This window comes from Coregonus lavaretus (assembly GCF_964263955.1).
Source record: "Coregonus lavaretus genome assembly, chromosome: 11".
In the NCBI taxonomy this organism is placed as follows: domain Eukaryota; kingdom Metazoa; phylum Chordata; class Actinopteri; order Salmoniformes; family Salmonidae; genus Coregonus; species Coregonus lavaretus.
The window spans coordinates 20,666,128-20,687,442 of NC_139998.1; the positions used below are offsets into that span (position 1 = coordinate 20,666,128).

A 21,315-nucleotide genomic window follows, 5' to 3' on the forward strand; every position below is an offset into this window, starting at 1 on the left:
AATAATTATAATAATAATATGCCATTTAGCAGACGCTTTTATCCAAAGCGACTTACAGTCATGTGTGCATACATTTTTGTGTATGGGTGGTCCCGGGGATCGAACCCACTACCCTGGCGTTACAAGCGCCGTGCTCTACCAGCTGAGCTACAGAGGACCATCAAAACAGTCTTGTGCTTTTAAAACTTGCCTCACTGTGATCGATCAGTTTGAAGAAAGAAGTTCAATAGTGTCACGCCCTGACCTTAGAGATCACATGTATTCTCTGTTTGGTTAGGTCAGGGTGTGATTTGGATAGAATCTAGTTTATTATATTTCTATGTTGGCCGGGTGTGGTTCCCAATCAGAGGCAGCTGTCGATCGTTGTCTCTGATTGGGGATCATACTTAGGCAGCCATTTTGCCTACCTTCAGTTGTGGGATCTTGTTTCTGTTTCGGCTTGTTGCTGTTAGCCTTTAGAACGTCACGTTCAGTTGCTTTTGTTATTTTGTCAAGTGTTTATTTAATAAATTAAACATGTACGCATACCACGCTGCACCTTGGTCTGACCATTTACACAACAAACGTGACAAATAGGTTGAAACAGTGGAAAACATGGTCGTTGTGGATGTTGTTTCAAAGCCTAACAACGAAATGGACAGCGCTTTCAAAAGGTAATTATACATTCTAAACACCCCATACGCATATTATTTTTTATTTTTAATTTTTTGTCATTTAGCAGACGCTCTTATCCAGAGCGACTTACAGTTAGTGAGTGCATACATTTATTTGTATTTTTTATTATTATTATTTTTCATACTGGTCCCCCGTGGGAAACGAACCCACAACCCTGGCGTTGCAAACGACATGCTCTACCAACTGAGCTACATGGGACTTATGGGACCCTCCAAAAAACAGAATTAGGATTGTGCCATTATACAATACATAGCCTACCGCATATTACGCTTCGCAAAAACCCAAAACTGATTTAATGTCTTTGGTACATAATTGGTCTAGCCTTTACTCAAATTAAACAAATTCTAGTAATGAGTGTGGACTGTTATTATGCATACTGGTTGGACTGGTTACCTTATGCTACGCTCCAAAACGTGTGAGGAAAATGAGTTTTTTTTATTATTGAGAAGAGAAAGAACGCTTAAGCTGCAAAGCTCCCTGAAGTCAGAGGTGAGCAGTTCAACAGGTCTAACAGTTTCCAGCAGGGTCGTGCCTCTGGGATTGACAAAGCGCAAGACTCAATTTACAAAGGTGCTTCATTTAAACAGCCGAGTACAGAAGCGTTACTTACACAACAGATGAGCGATAAGCTTACAAAACACAAATCAACCAAGTGATGATGCAAACATTTCTACAGTTGTCCCAAAAATAAAAATATTTAAAATATACTTATTAAATAGGTTCCTTTCATTAATATATATTACTTCTTTACTCTCTATCAAGTTTTGTTTTTGCAAATGTTAAGTAAAGCTGCAGTCTGATACAAATGTACTGCTTTGAATGAAGCCTCTGAGTTAGTGACTGTCTCAATACTATCAATTTAGCTTCCTTTCCTTATGTCCTGGCCTCCATGATCACTGACCTGTCAGGAGAAGATGGGTGAAAGCCATATGGTGGAAAACCCTTCCCCTCCTTTCAGCCATTCGTGGTCATGAAGGAAAGGGATCAAGGAAAGGAATCTATAGAGGAGTTGAGACAACCATCCACTGTACTGCCCAGAAAAGTGCACTTGGAATAGGAGAGCCCCTGGGTGCCACCGTCAGGCCATGGGAGACAGACATACACTTTTCACAACGTAAATAATGTACAGTATTATGTAGTAGGATCCCGATTAGCCAAGGCAGCAGCAGCTACTCTTCCTGGGGTCCAAACGGGAATAAAGATAAAAGTACCTTGAACAGCATTTTGTGTTGTACAATGTTTTGCAAACGCCAATTATCATAACAGGTGTTGCGATATCTTTAACACCCTGTTAAAAGCGCCCAAAAGGGCAATATGCTCTGTTGAACTACAAATGGCTGATGCAGCTACAGTACAGCATAAGCTTATTTGCCAACATGTAGAAAATACTAAAATGTTGAAACATCCATTCATTAAATATTTCCATCTTACTACATACTATCCATCAGAAGTATTTTGAAAATAAAAAGTAATGTAAATTCTGATATGCACATGCCCCATTGTAATATGTTATATTTTCCTTGACCATGTGACGAAAAGAGTAAAAGCACCTGAGATGCAATCTTTTCTAATACCATAATGCCACCTGTGCACCAAACTAAGAGCAATGTACACACTAATATACAGCAAACCAAAAGCGTCTCAGATTGTGAATAAGCGTATTGGAAACAGGTGGCATTAAACTGAAAATGCAGCATGCATCCAAACAAAATCATTAAAGAATAAGCTTTAGTAGAAATCCCATTCACTTCTCTTAGCATTAGGCAATACAGACATGATGTATACGTTACAACTCAGAGGCACGGAGAGTTTGTTCCGGGGTTTGTGGGATGAAATGTCAAATCCTCTTCTCTGGTTTAAAAATTAATAACAAGAAGCTGTTAAGGAAGCCTTTGTCATATCATATGACCTCTGGATATGCCGCAGAAGCAGATATAACGATGTCGTGTGGAGGTGAACAGAAACATGGAACAGGGAGCAAGGATACTTAGGTGCCTAGGGGGTGGGGCTAAGGGTTGTTTCTGGCCAGAGCCAGAAATGTGTGGGACAGTGTAGAGGTGATTAGGGATTGTGAAGCTGTGTACAGTAGAACAATTCTACAGGGGTAGGTGAGGGTAAATATGGGGCTTTTCTGTGTGTAAGCATTTCGGGGTTCTAAAGGGGAAAGATATACATACATGAGTGATAATTAAGGCCAATAGTTTTTCCTAACCACATAACCTGATCAGGAAAAAACAATGGGCCTTAGTTATAGGTTACAACTAGGTTCCCAAAGGTCTTCCAGGTGCGGTCAACACTTGTGATGTGTGTAGGGGGTCTAGGTATGTGTGTGGGTCTGTCTGCCCCATCAGGATGTCCAGGACTGCATGTTGTGGAGCATGGCCTCAAAGCACTCCATGTCGGGGGCATAGGCGTGGGCCAGCCGGTCAGTCAGGCGGCTGTACAGGCTGAACGACTTGAGCTCTAGCCAGATGAAGCCGAAGTGGTCTTCGTCGAACAGGACAAACAGGCCTGGTGTGCGCTCCGGACTCGTGAAGCCGTGGCCAGCAATCAGGCCCGTCCCGTAGAAGCTGAAATCGATGAAGAAACAAATCATTTAAACACGATTTCCTGTTGCATAGTATACAGTGCCTTCAGTAGTGTATTCACACTACTTTACTTTTTCCACATTATTGTTACAGCCTGAATTTAAAATTGATGAAATTTAGATTTTTTCTACTGGCCTAAACACAATACCCCATAATGTCAGTGGATGTTTTTTCTGCCAAATTGGCCTCCCGAGTGGCGCAGCGGTCTAAGGCACTGATCGGGAGTCCCATAGGGCGGCGCACAATTGGCCCAGCGTCGTCCGGATTAGGGGAGGGTTTGGCCGGGGGGGCTTTACTTGGCTCGTCGCGCTCTAGCGACTCCTTGTGGCGGGGTGGTCGTCAGTTGAACCGTGTTTCCTCCGACACATTGGTGCGGCTGGCTTCCGGGTTAAGCGGGCAGGTGTTGTTTCAGAGGACGCATGACTCGACCTTCGACTCCCGACCCCGTTGGGGAGTTACAGCGATGAGACAAGATCGAAATTGGGGAGGAAAAAGGAGGTAAAATACAAAAAGCAAAACAAAAAATTGCCACATAATACAAAATTAAAAGCTGAAATGTCTTGAGTCAACAAGTATTCAACCCCTTTGTTATGGCAAGCCTAAATAAGTTCAGGAGTAAAAATGTGCTTAACAAGTCACATAGTAAAAAAAAATAATAATAATTGGTCATTTAGCAGACGCTCTTATCCAGAGCGACTTACAGGAGCAATTAGGGTTAAGTGCCTTGCTCAAGGGCACATCGACAGATTTTTCACCTAGTCGGCTCGGGGATTAGAACCAGCGACCTTTCGGTTACTGGCACAACGTAAGTTGCATGGACTCACTCTGTAGTGTTTAACATAAATTAATACCTAATCTCTGTACCCCACACATACAATTATCTGTAAGGTTCTTCAGTCGAGCAGTGAATTTCAAACAGATTCAACCACAAAGACTAGGGAGGTTTTCCAATGCATTTTTACATTTACATTTTAGTCATTTAGCAGACGCTCTTATCCAGAGCGACTTACAGTTAGTGAATACATATATTTTTATACTGGCCCCACGTGGGCAATGCCTCAAAGAATGGCACATATTGGTAGATGGGTAAAAATAATAAAAGCAGACATTGAATATTGCTTTGAGCATGGTGAAGTTATTAATTACACTTTGGATAGTGTATCAATACACCCAGTCACTACAAAGATACAGGCGTCCTTCCTAACTCCGTTGCCGTAGAGGAAGGAAACCACTCAGGGATTTCACCATGAGCCCAATGATTTTATTGTCTGTGATAGGCGTAAACTGAGGATGGATCAACATTGTCGTTACTCCACAATACTAACCTAATTGACAGAGTGGAAAGAAGGAAGCCTATACAGAATAGAAATATTCCAAAACTGTTTGCAACAAGACACTAATGTAATAGTGCAAAAGAAATTAACTTTTCTGTAGTGAAAAAAATGGGGCAAATCCAATACAACACATTACTGAGTACCACTCTCCATATTTTCAAGCATAGTGGTGGCTGCATCATGTTATGGGTATGCTTGTAATCGTTAAGGACTGGGGAGTTTTTCAGGACAAAAAAGAAACTAAGCACAGGCCAAATCCTAGAGGAAAACCTGGTTCAGTCTGCTTTCAATCAGACACTGGAGATTAATTCAACTTTCAGCAGGACAATTACCTAAAACACAAGGCCAAATCTACACTGGAGTTGCTTACAAAGAAGGCAGTGAATGTTCCTGAGAGACAGAGTTACAGTTTTGACTTAAATCTATGGCAATACCTGAAAATGGTTGTCTAGCAATGATCAACAACCAATTGGACAGAGCTATAATAATAATGGGCAAATGTTGCACAATCCAGGTGTGGAAAGCTCTTAGAGACTTACCCAGAAAGACTCTCAGCTGTAATCGATGCCAAAGGTGCTTTTACAATGTATTGACTCAGGGGTGTGAACAATTATGAAATTAAATATTTATGTATTTCATTTTCAAATAAATGTGAAAACATTTCTAAAAACATGTTCACATTGTCATTATTAGGTATTGTGTGTAGATGGGTGAGAAAATATATTTTGAATTCAGGCTGTAACAACAAAATGTGGGTATGAATACTTTCTGAAGGCACTTTGGATGGTGTATCCTAGAGGAAATGTTGCGATCCAATGGTTCAGTTGGCCGGAGTGTTGTGCTTGTAACACTTGAGTTGTGTGGGTCTGATTTCCACATGGGCCACATGCACAAACTGTAAGTCCATTTGGAAGAAAGTGTCTGCTAAATTGTATTATATTATGCAGCTATATTTTCCTGGCACTCTTGGCTATATGAGGATGTGTGAATAACAACCTGAACAGGTGTGATATAAATGGTCTCACCACATCTTGCAGGTTCGGGGGTAAACCTCATTGCGGGCCATGACCCCCAGAGGCAGGATGAAGGGCTGGGCCTCCGAGGGAGCGCTGCTGCTGCTACTGCTACAGGGCCCAGGCTGGGCTTCCATAGCCGACTCCAGCCCCTCTGCCCCAGTACCACCAGCCACAGCCCCCTTTGAAGCAGCTCCCTGGGGGGCCACGTCTGGGCTCTGCGCCTCCCGCTGCGCCTCCTCGTGCACACCCAGCACCAGGCGAGACAGCTCTTCCACACTGCGCTGGTGCTCCAGGTTCGGCAGGCACACAGGCCGGTTCAGGTCCACGTCAAGCGTTAGCTGGCCTGCTGGGACATTGGGGTCCCCCTGGGAGAAAGGGCAGGGGCATGTTCAGTAGGCACAAAATGGGAAAAACGTTTTGAAATGAGAGGTACTACCCAAACGTGTAATAAGGACGTTTGTTTTCGTTTCCAATTTCTTCATGCCAACTGAGCAGATCACACTGAAGTTTAAAAAAAATACACAATGGAATATGTAGGCCACCTGTTGTGTAGTGTTCTGCCCACCTAACTCACTGCCAACCAACTACTTTAAGGATAAAATAAAAAATGTCAGAAAAAAGGTTGGAGTTGGAAACAGTAGGGTACAAAAACAGTAGGGTGGAAGCAGTAGGGTTGGGGGACTCACAGTGAGCTTGGTGGCCCTGGCGCTGGGCCCATGGAAGCTGAGCATGATGATCTCCAGGCCATGGCTGCCGTAGGTGCCTTTGAACAGGCCCGGCTGCAGCAGGTCAGAGGGCATCCGGGGTGGGAGGTAGATCCGCCGGTACGTCAGGCAGTTACTGTCAGAACACAACATCACAGCATCATCAACATTCATGAAGCCAATTACATAAAATTACACATTTCTATGAACGTCTTCAAAAAATAATACAATATCACTGAATGAAGAATGAATTAATGAGGTACGTGTCAAGACACCTAGCGACCCATCCCTTATAGCATTATAGGGACACATTTTGAGGAAAATAGCCTCCAGCTAGATATTTCTTTAGGTCTTTCACTGACCAGAGTAAAGAAAGAAATGGAACAATACAGTGTCAAAATTGAAATATTTAAATAGATTGGCTAAAACAGTAGATGTAATATGAAGACCTACTCGTATTGGCTTGTGTAGATGAACTTCATAAGAATGAGCTCCTGCATGTGCTCATGGAAGATGTCCTCCAGTGTCCTCCCCCACTCCTCCTCCAGCCATGTGCGGAACTCCTGCCAACAGAAAATCAAAACCCCACGGTCACACCCACTTACCGATGTGCCACATTTACCAATTGAAATCTGAACGACTTGATTCAACCCAAATCTTAGAAAAGGCAATAGTAAACGTTGTCTCCCACTAATGATGCAGCACCCCCCTTGAGCCAATCAGTGCAATTTTGTAAATGACGGACCTCTACGGCAAGATGCATACTTCACCCAAGTTTTGTCAAAATCGGACCAGTGGTGTCTAAATTCTTCAAGCTCTGTCAAATTTGTTGTTGATCATTGCTAGACAACCACTTTCAGGTCTTGCCATAGATTTTCAAGTAGATTTAAGTCAAAACTGTAACTCGGCCACTCTTCTTGGTAAGCAACTCCACTGTAGATTTGGCCTTGTGTTTTTTGCAGTATTACTTTAGTGCCTTGTTGTAAACTGCATTTATGTTTTGATTGTGATCTCTAAGGCAAGACGCATCATTCACCAAAGTTGTGAAAATCGGGGCAGTGCCGTCTGAGATCGCGTGTGACTAACGTACGAACGAACGGAGACAGATCCACAATCCCCTCCCCGATTTCATCGTGAGGGACAACAGCAAACTTTCAGTATGATAGGAACATTGAGGTTGCGTGTTTGTAAAAAGTGCTATACTATGTGATTTACTGATTAATTGTTCAATGAATACATTTATTTGACAAATACATAGTTGCCTCAGCCATATGATAACAACATACAAAGTGTTGTGAAGTGACAAGAGACCCCTCTCTCTCCTCCTCACCTCCTGCCTCCCCCCTGGCATGCGGTGATGATCTGTCTGGTTGCACTTAGTCGAGAACTCGTCCTTCTTCCCAGTCTGAAAATAAGAAAAGACATTGAAGCTTTTATCACAAAGCCATGGAAGACAGGGGACTACTTCACCACACAGTGAGTGCACTGCTTACACATAAAAAGGTATAACATCAGTAATGAACTATTTAAGCACAATTATTGATTTCTCTGTTTCCACCACGTAATCCCTTGTGTTGTCCGTCTCACCTAACAGTCCCTCTTACGTGCACCACAGTGTTAGAAAAGCACTTGGGACAAAAGGCATGCAACATTTTAAAGTAGTTGACTGGGTTGGACTTGCTGTGGGTTAACGTTAAGTCCTCTATTTAGGGGACTTTGAGCAACTCTGGACCGGTTCCGACCATCATTTCTTATTACAGAGCGCTCTGTGAACGGCTCAACATCAATTGCTGTGCACCCCGTGACAACTCTGGTTGTCCTGCTTCACATGCTGTTATCCGCTCTCATCTGAAATGCAGTACGTGAAATCTGACACCTCATTTGCATAGTGAGCGACACGTCACATTTTCTGGCCTATCCAGACAAAGGATCGAATTTCCCTTGCTTGTGAACCTTGCAGCTCCGCTTACAATACAGCATATGGAATGGGAGACTCTAGCGATTGCAGCAAACGCAGTCTCATCTCGCTGTGATGTTCTCGGACGGATTTAGAATTGAAACAAAACCACTTTCTCTTGGTCACAGAGGAACGAAATCACCTCGTGCTTACAGCCATAGCCACAGGAAGTAGGGGTGTTGAGGGTGCTGCAGCACCCCTCAATTTTTTAAATTATATATAATTACTTTTAACAAAAGTAGTGCACTGGGCCTTTTAATAGTATTAGCGGTCCGATATAGACGTCTGTAGCGTGGGCAAATTTTCTTTTTCTGCATCTCCACTTTGCCAAAAAAGGTAGTTGTATAATTAAGAACAGTATCTTGCAGGATTCAATAGTTGGAAATGTAGGAGTTGTTGCCCTGTCCTTTTCTCTGCAATTGTCATTCTAATGGAATCCAGAAAGATGTCCTCAAACATTTACAACAAAAAGGTGCAAAGTTATGGGCAAAGACACAAAACATCCACATCAAATTAAACATTTTTCTTGATCAATTAACATGGAAAACAACCACTTTTTGTGCAGTATTAATTGACCATCCTTGCAAAGTACTTTGCGCTTGCAATGCTAGCTAGGGTTGTGGGTTCGATTCCCACGGGGGACCAGTACGAAAAAGTATGAAAATGTATGCACAATGTAAGTTGCTCTGGATAAGTGTCTACTAAAAAGGAAAAGGAATTAATAGACCATTTCAGTTCACATAGAAATAAGTTGCATTTGCAAAGTATTTCAAGAAACTGGAAAACAAAACAAAGTTTTTATATTCCACAAGTATGTACAGTTTTGTACAGATAATTATCAGATAAACACTCAAATACATTTAGTTTAAATTTTTTCACAAAAGTAGTGCACTGGGCCTTTACTAGTCCTGTATTAGCGGACCGATATAGACGTCTTCATCGCGGGCAATTTTATTTATATATATATTTTTCCTCCGCATCGCTGCACCACCAAACGACTTCCCACTATGCTTAAAGCTGAAGTTGTAACGAGAGCAGGCATTTGAATGCCGTCTGTGCGTCGCTCACAGGACGCTGGACATAAAATGCTCTATCATCAGTTATATGAAATAGTGCCAATATTGTACTGTCACTAAGTATGATCATATTTATTTTACAGTTAAGGTGAAATATTATAGTAAGTAATTTAGAATTTGACTCTTACTATATTTAGTATAATCATTTCAAGCCCTATTCCACCACTTTTGTTGAATAGTAAAAAAAGTATATGATTTTTCATATTTGTACTGTGTACTTCACACCTCAGGTACAGTGAGGGGAAAAAAGTATTTGATCCCCTGCTGATTTTGTACGTTTGCCCACTGACAAAGAAATGATCAGTCTATAATTTTAATGGTAGGTTTAATGTGAACAGTGAGAGACAGAATACCAACAAAAAAATCCAGAAAAACGCATGTCAAAAATGTTATACATTGACTTGCATTTTAATGAGGGAAATAAGTATTTGACCCCCTCTCAATCAGAAAGATTTCTGGCTCCCAGGTGTCTTTTATACAGGTAACGAGCTAATTTCAGTTTGTTACCTGTATAAAAGACACCTGTCCACAGAAGCAATCAATCAGATTCAAAACACTCCACCATGGCCAAGACCAAAGAGCTCTCCAAGGATGTCAGGGACAAGATTGTAGACCTACACAAGGCTGGAATGGGCTACATCATGTCTTTGTCAGTGGGCAAACGTACAAAATCAGCAGGGGATCAAATACTTTTTTCCCCTCACTGTATGTTTATATTTACCAGAAAGGCGAGATTTTACCATTACTGGCAGTATAAGCATTACTAGGTATTGTTTATGGCCCTCTCATTATAAATAATTACTTTGGGTTATGTCTATTTAGGCGGAAATCTACAATTTGACATTACATTTAACAGGTTAAAGATGCACTACGCAGAAATCGCTCTGCCATTTCCTGGTTGCTAAAATTCGAATAGTTCGCCTAATTTCACTTTGTGACAAAACAAGCAAGTATAGTGTAGATAATCATTGTACCATCTAAACCGCTGTGAAATATTTTCCATAATCAAAAATATTGTATTTTCAGCTGTTTGAAGCTAGTGTACAAAAATGAAAGTAAGACGCAAAAACTAAACTTAAGAACGGGAAGCATAGAAATAGTGCACATAGAACAGATCTACCGCTTCTTATACTTGCTTTCAATGTGAATTATAGATCTATCACTCACATTTCTATGTGAATTTCGTTGTTCGCCCAAAAAGTTACATATTGCAGCTTTAAGGAGGGATCACAGAATGCCATCCATGTCAATAGGAGTGATCAGCTAATCAATTATACTCATTAAAAAGAACTGCAGGTGGCAGAAAAATAAATCACGAACATTAGCTTTACTGCCCATTCAGAACACAACAGAAGAAGAAAATGGACTCACCTGGATGTCCCCCTTGTGAGGGCCCTTGTGTCCGTACATACACTCCACCGCCACCTTGTTGCTCTCCCACATGTGGATGCGGAAGAGTGGCCGCCGCCTCATGGGATCCTCAACCCGAGGGTCGTGGGGGGGCAGGTACATCCAGCCAATGATGAACAGCCCGTCAACCTGGAGAGGGATGGGTGGTGGTAGCGGAGTAAAGGGAGAGAGAAAGTCATCCCCTGACACAAATAACATGTTTTGATGGGAAAAGACAGACTAATTTTTGTCCCCCTCTACAACCATGTGTTCTGAACAATTTAAAGACTGAAAATGTTTAAATGTGATAAAGAGGGGACAACTGTGTGGGTGTGTGTGTGTGTGTGTGTACACACTAATAGCGTACCACCACGTTGAGCAGCCCTCCGTATGGGCCTATGTCAGGCTGCCAAAGACCCAGGATGTGTCTGTATGGGTGCAGCACTGCAACACAACAACACAACAGCGCAACAAAGGGTTAAAACACCAAAACAGTGGTGAACAGTTCAATCGCAGGGCATCACAGCAATAGATAATAGTTTGGACTGAGAAACTGATGACAACTCAACAGAGCATATCACCATGGTGGAGGTCTGGCCTCACTTCAAGGACAGCAGATATGGAGGGGACATATCATTATTGTACGCTATGCACGCACATATAACTTCATATCCATGACAAAAAACAAAGCATTGTTTCCTTTGCTCCAAAAGAGTGTATGATGTAGACAGAGTAAACCGGGAGCTGTCACTGTAAGCACTAACCATGTTGACTAGCATGCTAAATGCGCACAATCATTTTCCATTACCATTCCTAGTAGTCAGACGTTCGAGTTAAGGTAAGGAGCAAAGTGCAGATTCACCCCTTCAAAACCACGTCACACAGTCGGTGAGCACATGGTATTTGTCGCAACTGGCTGCAACACACTAGCATGTTAAAAGCCACACGCATGTTGAGCCAGTCAGGTCAGGCATGTGCTGCAGTACATACAGTGCCTGTACACGTCCCTGTAGTCCATGTGCTCGTAGTCCGGTAGGAGCTTCATAAAGCGGCCAGACTTCACCCGTGGGTTCACACCTGGACAGGTACACTTTTAAAATGTCACATTCACAAGTACAGTGAAATGCCTTTCTTGCAAGCTCTAAACCCAACAATGCAGTAATCAATATCAATGTAGTACAAAAACACGTGAAAAAAAATAAGAAAGAAGACCGTGAGAAAGTAAGTAAGCTAAAGTGCAATCAGAAAGTATTCACACACCTTTACATTTTACATTTACATTTTAGTCATTTAGCAGACGCTCTTATCCAGAGCGACTTACAGTTAGTGCATACATTATAATTTTTTTTTTTTTTCATACCCCCTGTGGGAAACGAACCCACAACCCTGGCGTTGCAAACGCCATGCTCTATCAACTGAGCTACATCCCTGCCGGCCATTCCCTCCCCTACCCTGGACGACGCTGGGCCAATTGCGCGCCGCCCCATGGGTCTCCCGGTCGCGGCCGGCTACGACAGAGCCTGGACTTCTTCTACATTTTGTGTTACAGCCTGAATTTGAAATGGATTCAATTGAGATGTTGTGTCACTGACCTACACACAATACTCTATAATGTCAAAGTGGAATTTTGTTTGTAGAAGATTTTCGAAAATAATAAAAAATGAAAAGCTGAAATGTCGAGTCTAAGTATTCAACCCCTTTGTTATGGCAAGCCTAAATAAGTTGAGGAGTAAAAATGTGCTTAACAAATCACATAATAATTTGCATGGACTCACTCTGTGTTCAATAATAGTGGTTAGCATGATTTGTTTATGACTACCCAATCTCTGTACCCCACACATACAATTATCTGTAAGGTCCCTCAATCAAGTAGTGAATTTCAAGCACAGATTCAACCAAAGACCAGGGAAGTTTTTCAATGCCTAGCAAAGAAGGGTACCGATTGGTAGATGTGTAAGAATAAAAAAAACGGACTCTGAATATCCCTTTCTAGTGCTTTTTGAGGTTGGTTCGATTATATAAAAATAATCACGGTTTCAATTACAATCACGGTTTCAATACATTAAATGTATTATGAAATAATGACGTTACAATGATTTAGAGCTTTTTTAATGGAAATTCCTAAGCCCAAAATAGTTAAATTGAACTGCCAAAACATTGAAACTATTCCATTGCCTCTGTCAGGTCCACATTGGGTAGACATCAATAGAAAAATAGGACATTACAATGAAATATAAATATTTCAGTTGTGTATATTACTTAGTTTTTATTTTATTACTTAATTTGTTTTCATTCCTTAAAGTAATCATCTCTGCTCAAGCAGTAGCAGTCAGCCAGCCAGGCCATCTAACATTATGTGCTCCCCATACTGTAATGTCTTTAGTCGTCCTATTTATATTGAAAAAAATATATGAATGCAACATGCAACAATTTCAAAGATTACAGTTCATATAAAAGGAAATCAGTCAATTGACTGACGCCCATTAGACCCTAATCTATGGATTTCACCTGACTGGGAATACAGATATGCATCTGCTGGTCACAGATACACTATACAGTACCAGTCAAAAGTTTTAGAACACCTACTCATTCAAGGTTTTTCTTTATTTTGACTATTTTCTACATTGTAGAAATAACACATAGGGAATCATGTAGGAACCAAAAAAAGTGTTAAACAAATCAAAATACATTTTATATTTGAGATTCTTCAAATAGCCACCCTTTGCCTTTATGACAGTTTTGCACACTCTTGGCATTCTCTCAACCAGCTTCACCTGGAATGCTTTTCCAACAGTCTTGAAGGAGTTCCCACATATGCTGAGCTCTTGTTGGCTGCTTTTCCTTCACTCTGCCGTCCGACTCATCCCAAACCATCTCAATTGGGTTGAGGTCGGGGGATTGTGGAGGCCAGGTCATCTGATGCAGCACTCCATCACTCTCCTTCTTGGTAAAATAGCCCTTACACAGCCTAGAGGTGTGTTGGGTCATTGTCCTGTTGAAAAACAAATGACAGTCCCACTAAGCCCAAATCAGATGGGATGGTGTATCGCTGCAGAATGCTGTGGTCGCCATGCTGGTTAAGTGTCCCTTGAATTCTAAATAAATCACAGACCGTCACCAGCAAAGCACCACCACACCATAACACCTCCTCCTCCATGCTTTACGGTGAGAACTACACATGCGGAGATCATCCGTTCACCAACACCGCGTCTCACAAAGACACAGCGAAGGAACCAAAAATCTCCAATTTGGACTCCAGACCAAAGGACACATTTCCACCGGTCTAATGTCCATTGCTCGTATTTCTTGGCCCAAGCAGGTCTCTTCTTCTTATTGGTGTCCTTTAGTAGTGGTTTCTTTGCAGCAATTCGACCATGAAGGCCTGATTCACGCAGTCTTCTCTGAATAGTTGATGCTGATATGTGTCTGTGACTTCATCTCTGTGAAGAATTTATTTGGGCTGCAATTTCTGAGGCTGGTAATGCTAATGAACTTATCCTCTGCAGCAGAGGTAACTCTGGGTCTTCCATTCCTGTGGTGGTCCTCATGAGAGCCAGTTTCATCATAGTGCTTGATGGTTTTTGCGACTGCACTTGAAGAAACTTTCAAAGTTCTTAATTTTCCGTATTGACTGACCTTCATGCCTCAAAGTAATGATGGACTGTTGTTTCTCTTTGCTTATTTGAACTATTCTTGCCATAATATGGACTTGGTCTTTTATCAAATAGGGCTATCTTCTGTATACACCCCCCCCCCCCCCCCCCCCCCCCCCCACCACCCCCCCCACCTTGTCACAACACAACTTATTGGCTCAAACGCATTAAGAAGGAAAGAAATTCCACATATTAACTTTTAAGAAAGCACAGCTGTTAATTGAAATGCATTCCAGGTGACTACCTCATGAAGCTGGTTGAGAGAATGCCAAGAGTGTGCAAAGCTGTCATCAAGGCAAAGGGTGGCTATTTGAAGAATCTCAAATATAAAATACATTTTGATTTGTTTAACACTTTTTGGGTTACTACATGATTCCATGTGTTATTTCATAGTTTTGATGTCTTCACTATTATTCTACAATGTAAAAAAGAGTGAAAATAAAATAAAAACCTTTGAATGAGTAGGTGTCCAAACTTTTCACTGGTAGCGTATATACACAAACGTATGTGGACACCCCTTCAAATTAGTGGATTCTGCTATTTCAGCCACACCCGTTGCTGGCAGGTGTATAAAATCGAGCACACAGTCATGCAATCTCCACAGACAAACATTGGCAGTAGAATGGCCTTACTGAAGAGCTCAGTGACTTTCAACATGGCACAGTCATCAGATGCCACCTTTCCAACAAGTCAGTTCGTAAAATTTCTGCACTGCTAGAGCTGCCCCGGTCAACTGTAAGTGGTGTTATTGTGAAGTGGAAACGTCTAGGAGCAACAATGGCTCAGCTGAGAAGTGGTAGGCTACACAAGCTCACAGAACGGGACTGCTGAAGCGAGTAAAAATTGTCTGTCCTCAGTTGCAACACTCACTACCGAGTTCTAAACTGCCTCTGGAAGCAACTTCAGCACAATAACTGTTTGTCGGGGGCTTCATGAAATGGGTTTCCATGACCGAGCAGCTGCACACAAGACCAAGATCACCATGCGCAATGCCAAGCATCGGCTGGAGTGGTATAAAGCTCACCGCCATTGGACTCTGGAGCAGTGGAAACGCATTCTCTGCAGTGATGAATAACGCATCACCATCTGGCAGTCCGACAGACGAATCTGGGTTTGGCGTATGCCAGGAGAACGCTACCTGCCCCAATGCATAGTGCCAACTGTAAAGTTTGGTGGAGGAGCAATAATGGTCTGGGGCTGTTTTTCATGGTTCGGGCTCCTTAGTTCCAGTGAAGGGAAATCAATGCTACAGTATACAATGACTTCTAGACAATTCGGTGTGGAAGAACCTGACTGGCCTGCACAGAGCCCTGACCTCAACCCCATCGAACACCTTGGGCACTGATGTTGGGCGAGCCAGGCCTAATCGCCCAACATCAGTGCCCGACCTCACTAATGCTCTTGTGGCTGAATGGAAGCAAGTCCTCGCAGCAATGTTCCAACATCTAGTGGAAAGCCTTACCAGAAGAGTGGAGGCTGTTATAGCAACAAAGGGGGGATCATATTAATGCCCATGATTTTGGAATGAGATGTTTGACGAGCAGGTGTCTACACACTTTTGGTCATGTAGTGTACTTTAAAAAAAAGGTAGGGGCGTGGATCAGAAAACCAGTCAGTATCTGGTGTGACCACCATTTGCCTCATGCAGCGCGACACATCTCCTTTGCATAGAGTTGATCAGGCTGTTGATTGTGGCCTGTGGAATGTTGTCCCACTCCTCTTCAATGGCTGTGGGAAGTTGCTGGATATTGGTGAGAACTGGAACACACTGTCGTACATGTCGATCCAGAGCATCCAAACTTGCTCATTGGGTGACATGTGGGTATGAAGAACTGGGACATTTTCAGCTTCCGGGAATTGTGTACAGATCCTTGCGACATGGGGCCATGCATTATCATGCTGAAACATGAGGTGATGATGGCAGATTAATGGCACGACAATGGGCCACAGGATCTCGTCCTGGTATCTCTGTGCATTCAAATTGCTATTGATAAAATGCAATTGTGTTCGTTGTCCGTAACTTATGCCTGCCCATAACATAAGCCCACCGCCACCATGGGACACTCTGTTCACAACATTGACATCAGCAAACCGCTCACCCACACGACACCATACATGTGGTCTGTGGTTGTGAGGCCAGATGGACGTACTGCCAAATTCTCTACAACGACGTTGGAGGCGGCTTATGGTAGAGAAATTAACATTCAATTCTCTGGCAACAGCTTTGGTGGACATTCCTGCAGTCAGCATGCCACTTGCATGCTCCCTCAACTTGAGACATCTGTGGCATTGTGTTGTGTGACAAAACTGCACATTTGAGTGTCCTTTTATTGTCCTCAGCACAAGGTGCACCTGTGTAATGATCCTGCTGTTTAATCAGCTTCTTGATATGCTACACCTGTCAGGTGGATGGATTATCTCGGCAAAGGAGAAATGCTCACTAACAGGGATGTAAACAAATTTGTGCACAAAATTTGAGAGAAATAAGCTTTTTATGCGTTTGGAAAATTTCTGTGATCTTTTATTTCATCTCATGAAACCAAAACTTTACATGTTGCGTTTATATTTTTGTTCAGTGTAGCTAGCCTGCCTAAGTATGCTGCAGAGCTGTCTGACGAAATAATTGTACTAGTTCTTCAAAAGTAGAGAAGGTATACAGGTGTTTGCCTTTCCAAATCATGTCCAATCAATTTAATTTACCACAGGTGGACTCCAATCAAGTTGTATAAATATCTCAAGGATGGTAAATGGAAACAGGATGCATCTGAGCTCAATTTCGAGTCTCATAGCAAAGGGTCTGTTTTTTACTTTTTATAAAATGTGCAAATGCTTTGTCATTATGGGGTATTGTGCGTAGATTGCTGAGGAATTTATTTGATTTGAATCATTTTAGAATAAGGCTTTAACGTAACAAAATGTGGAAAAAAATCAAGGGGTCTGAAAACGTTCCGAATGCACTGTATATTTTAGCAGTTACATTTACATTTGATATATTTAAAGCCAAATACTTTTAGACTTTTACTCAAGTAGTATTTTACTGGGTGACTTTTACTTGAGTCATTGTCTATTAAGGTATCTTTATTTGTATGACAATTGGGTACTTTTTCCACCACTGATAAAATACAATGGTCACTCAGATAGTCCATGTAGCCATTTTGTTAGCTATTTGCAGTCTTATTGCTTGGAGATAGAAGCTGTTCAGGAATCTGTTGGTGTCAGACTTGAATCACTGGTACCGCTTGCCATGCGGAAGCAGAGAGAACAGTCTATGGCTAGGGTGGCTGGAGTCTTTAACGATTTTCCGGGCCTTCCTTTCACACCACTTGATATAGAGGTCCTGGATGGCAGGGAGCTTGACCCCAGCGCCATGAGATCAAGTGCGGTGCTGTTGCCATAGCAAGCAGTGGTGCAGCCAGTCAAGATGCTCTCAATGGTGCAGCTGTATAACTTTTTGAGGATTTGAGGGCCAATGCCAAACCTTTGCAACCTCCTGAGGGGGAAGAGGCTCTGTCGCGCTTTCTTCACGACTGTGCGCGCGTGTGGACCATTTGAAGTCCTTAGTGATTTGGACACAGAGGAACATGAAGCTCTCAACCCTCTCCACTGCAGCCCGGTCGATGTGGATGGGGACGTGCTCAAACCCCCAGTTTCCTGTAGTCCACGATCAGCTCCTGGGTCTAACTGACGTTGAGGGAGAGGTTGTTGTCACGGCGCCACACTGTCAGGTCACTGACTCCTCCCTGTATGCTCTCTCATCGGGAGGTGTTCAGTCCCAGGGTCCTAAGCTTGGTGACGAGCTTGGAGGGGACAAATGGTGTTGAACGCTGAGCTGTAGTCAATGAACAGCATTCTCACATAGGTATTCCTCTTATCTAGGTGGGTAAGGGCAGTATGGAGTACAATTGAGATTGTGTTGTCTATGGATCTGTTGGGGCGGTATGCAAATTGGAGTGGGTCTAGGGTTTCTGGAATGATGGAGTTGATGTGTGCCATAACCAGCCTTTCAAAGCAGCTAGTCATTGTGGCATGAGTCTGTCGAGTGTCATTTCTGTATCTGTCGGTCTGGTGTCTGTCCATATAGTCTGTCCGTCCGTCTAGCGTCTCTGTCCATCTTTCTGTCTAAAGACTGTCTGGTGTCGGTCAGTCCGACTGTCTAGTGTCTGTATGTCCATCTTTGAAACATTTTAGTTAACAATTTAAATACCTCTTACATGTGTGAATGTGTGAGGTGCTTTCTAAATTGGTGGTAAAGGGAGGGAAGGGGAGAGGCAGAGAGCTAGGCCCATAGGGTCACGGAGCACATGCCATGGCTACCTCCACTGAGGGAGGGAGGGGCAGTGGGAGCGCAGGAGAGAGAGGGAGATTACAGAGACAAAAAGAGAGCTTGAAAGGACCTAGAGGTTCCTGAAATACCTAGGCTGGCTGAGTCATAATTCAGGGTTTGTTACTGACCAACCACATGAGACTACAACTCGAAACAACCTACCCTAGAACCAACCTAGCCCCAACCCTGATAGCATCAACTTCATGACATGAAAACAAAGCAAGCACCATCTCTCCACCCCGAAGAGCAATTTCCCACAAGCCATCTTGAGGTGACCCCTACAGTTGCAAACAATTGAGTTAATCCCCAAAGTATCAAACACAAGAAAATCAATCAAAAGGGTGCCACTGCTAACTACTGGAAAGTGTTTAACAGCAGCCCCTGTCCAAATGAGTTCGAAGCTAGTCAAGATGCTGGAATTTAGAGGATGAAACAGAGTCATCGATGGTTTGCAGAAAGTGACAGTATGTGGTATTATTCCTGGACCTCCAATGCACAAGTGATACTAGTGTGACTTGGTTCAATTAGTCAATGTGAAGATGCCCATTGTAGTCTAACTATGCCCCAGAGTTTTTCCTGGTCAGTTCTGATCAGGAAAAACTCTTGGTCCTGATAATAAATGTTTGATGTTTTCAGAAAGAGAGTGACTCACGTTTGGCATAGAGCTCCCGACTGGACACACCCGCCACCTCCATCTTGCGCAAGTCCTCCCTCATTCCAAACTCTTTGGGAGAGAGATACAAACAGACAGACAGACAGGCATGTGACAATGAAGGCCAAGGCAGTTTGTGACAGTAGCCTAGTCATCAAAGCTATTTGTGCTTTAGCCAACTCCATCCATACATGATGGCATGACAAAAGCACATTCAGATCTGGACCCCCAAGCTTGTATGATAAATATGCACATCCCAAATTCCAAAGCGATGCTGACCCAATAATGGATTAGATACTATGAATAAAGGAAGAAATCCAAATCCAATACATGGTATACCAGGCCAATTCAAATATGGACCTCTAAGCCAGTTCCACTGCTGATTTTCATTATTCCCCTCTAATCAAGGACTGATTTGGACCTGGGACACCAGGTAGGTGCAAGTAATTATCAGGTAGAACAGAAAACCAGCAGTACTCAAGACCTCAAGGCTCCAACTTGAATTACCCCCCCCCCCGGCCTGCGCATCTACAGTGAACATATCATAGCTGCCTTGCGCACCATGTTTACATGATGACTTGGCTACTAGAATGCACATTGCTCTCAAATGAAACATTTCTACTGTGTCCACTACTGCTCTACTTGGCAGATGTCCCAATGGCACAGCCAATATTACACTGCTGCATCTTGGACCAACAAGGCCTATGGCTTTCACTGAGAAACCACTTATTTCAGATAGATTGTAACTTCCATCAATGTAATTGTCTGCATCACTTCCAATCCCCCATATGTTTTTTTTCTCATATATATATATATATATATATATATACACTGCTCAAAAAAATAAAGGGAACACTTAAACAACACAATGTAACTCCAAGTCAATCACACTTCTGTGAAATCAAACTGTCCACTTAGGAAGCAACACTGATTGACAATAAAATTCACATGCTGTTGTGCAAATGGAATAGACAACAGGTGGAAATTATAGGCAATTAGCAAGACACCCCCAATAAAGGACTGGTTTTGCATGTGGTGACCACAGACCACTTCTCAGTTCCTATGCTTCCTGGCTGATGTTTTGGTCACTTTTGAATGCTGGCGGTGCTTTCACTCTAGTGGTAGCATGAGACGGAGTCTACAACCCACACAAGTGGCTCAGGTAGTGCAGCTCACCCAGGATGGCACATCAATGCGAGCTGTGGCAAGAAGGTTTGCTGTGTCTGTCAGCGTAGTGTCCAGAGCATGGAGGCGCTACCAGGAGACAGGTCAGTACATCAGGAGACGTGGAGGAGGCCGTAGGAGGGCAACAACCCAGCAGCAGGACTGCTACCTCCGCCTTTGTGCAAGGAGGAGCAGGAGGAGCACTGCCAGAGCCCTGCAAAATGACCTCCAGCAGGCCACAAATGTGCATGTGTCTGCTCAAACGGTCAGAAACAGACTCCATGAGGGTGGTATGAGGGCCCGACGTCCACAGGTGGGGGTTGTGCTTACAGCCCAACACCGTGCAGGACGTTTGGCATTTGCCAGAGAACACCAAGATTGGCAAATTCGCCACTGACGCCCTGTGCTCTTTACAGATGAAAGCAGGTTCACACTGAGCACGTGACAGAAGTGACAGAGTCTGGAGACGCCGTGGAGAACGTTCTGCTGCCTGCAACATCCTCCAGCATGACCGGTTTGGCGGTGGGTCAGTCATGGTGTGGGGTGGCATTTCTTTTGGGGGCCGCACAGCCCTCCATGTGCTCGCCAGAGGTAGCCTGACTGCCATTAGGTACCGAGATGAGATCCTCAGACCCCTTGTGAGACCATATGCTGGTGCGGTTGGCCCTGGGTTCCTCCTAATGCAAGACAATGCTAGACCTCATGTGGCTGGAGTGTGTCAGCAGTTCCTGCAAGAGGAAGGCATTGATGCTATGGACTGGCCCACCCGTTCCCCAGACCTGA

At 43.1% G+C, this 21,315-nt stretch overlaps 1 protein-coding gene across 1 annotated transcript in view; it reads right to left on the bottom strand.

Moving 5' to 3' along the window:
- Positions 1–1,091: 1,091 nt before the first annotated feature.
- Positions 1,092–21,315, bottom strand: part of LOC311137135 (F-box only protein 31-like) — a 32,769-nt gene continuing 12,545 nt past the window's right edge. Inside the window, exons 2-9 of the mRNA XM_084171478.1 lie at positions 19,369–19,440; positions 11,107–11,183; positions 10,722–10,889; positions 7,648–7,722; positions 6,771–6,880; positions 6,300–6,453; positions 5,623–5,978; positions 1,092–3,245 (exon numbers count right to left, since the gene is read on the bottom strand). Coding sequence (XP_084027604.1) covers positions 3,023–3,245; positions 5,623–5,978; positions 6,300–6,453; positions 6,771–6,880; positions 7,648–7,722; positions 10,722–10,889; positions 11,107–11,183; positions 19,369–19,440 — 1,235 coding nt within the window. The 3' untranslated portion in view covers positions 1,092–3,022. The remainder of the gene's footprint in view (positions 3,246–5,622; positions 5,979–6,299; positions 6,454–6,770; positions 6,881–7,647; positions 7,723–10,721; positions 10,890–11,106; positions 11,184–19,368; positions 19,441–21,315) is intronic.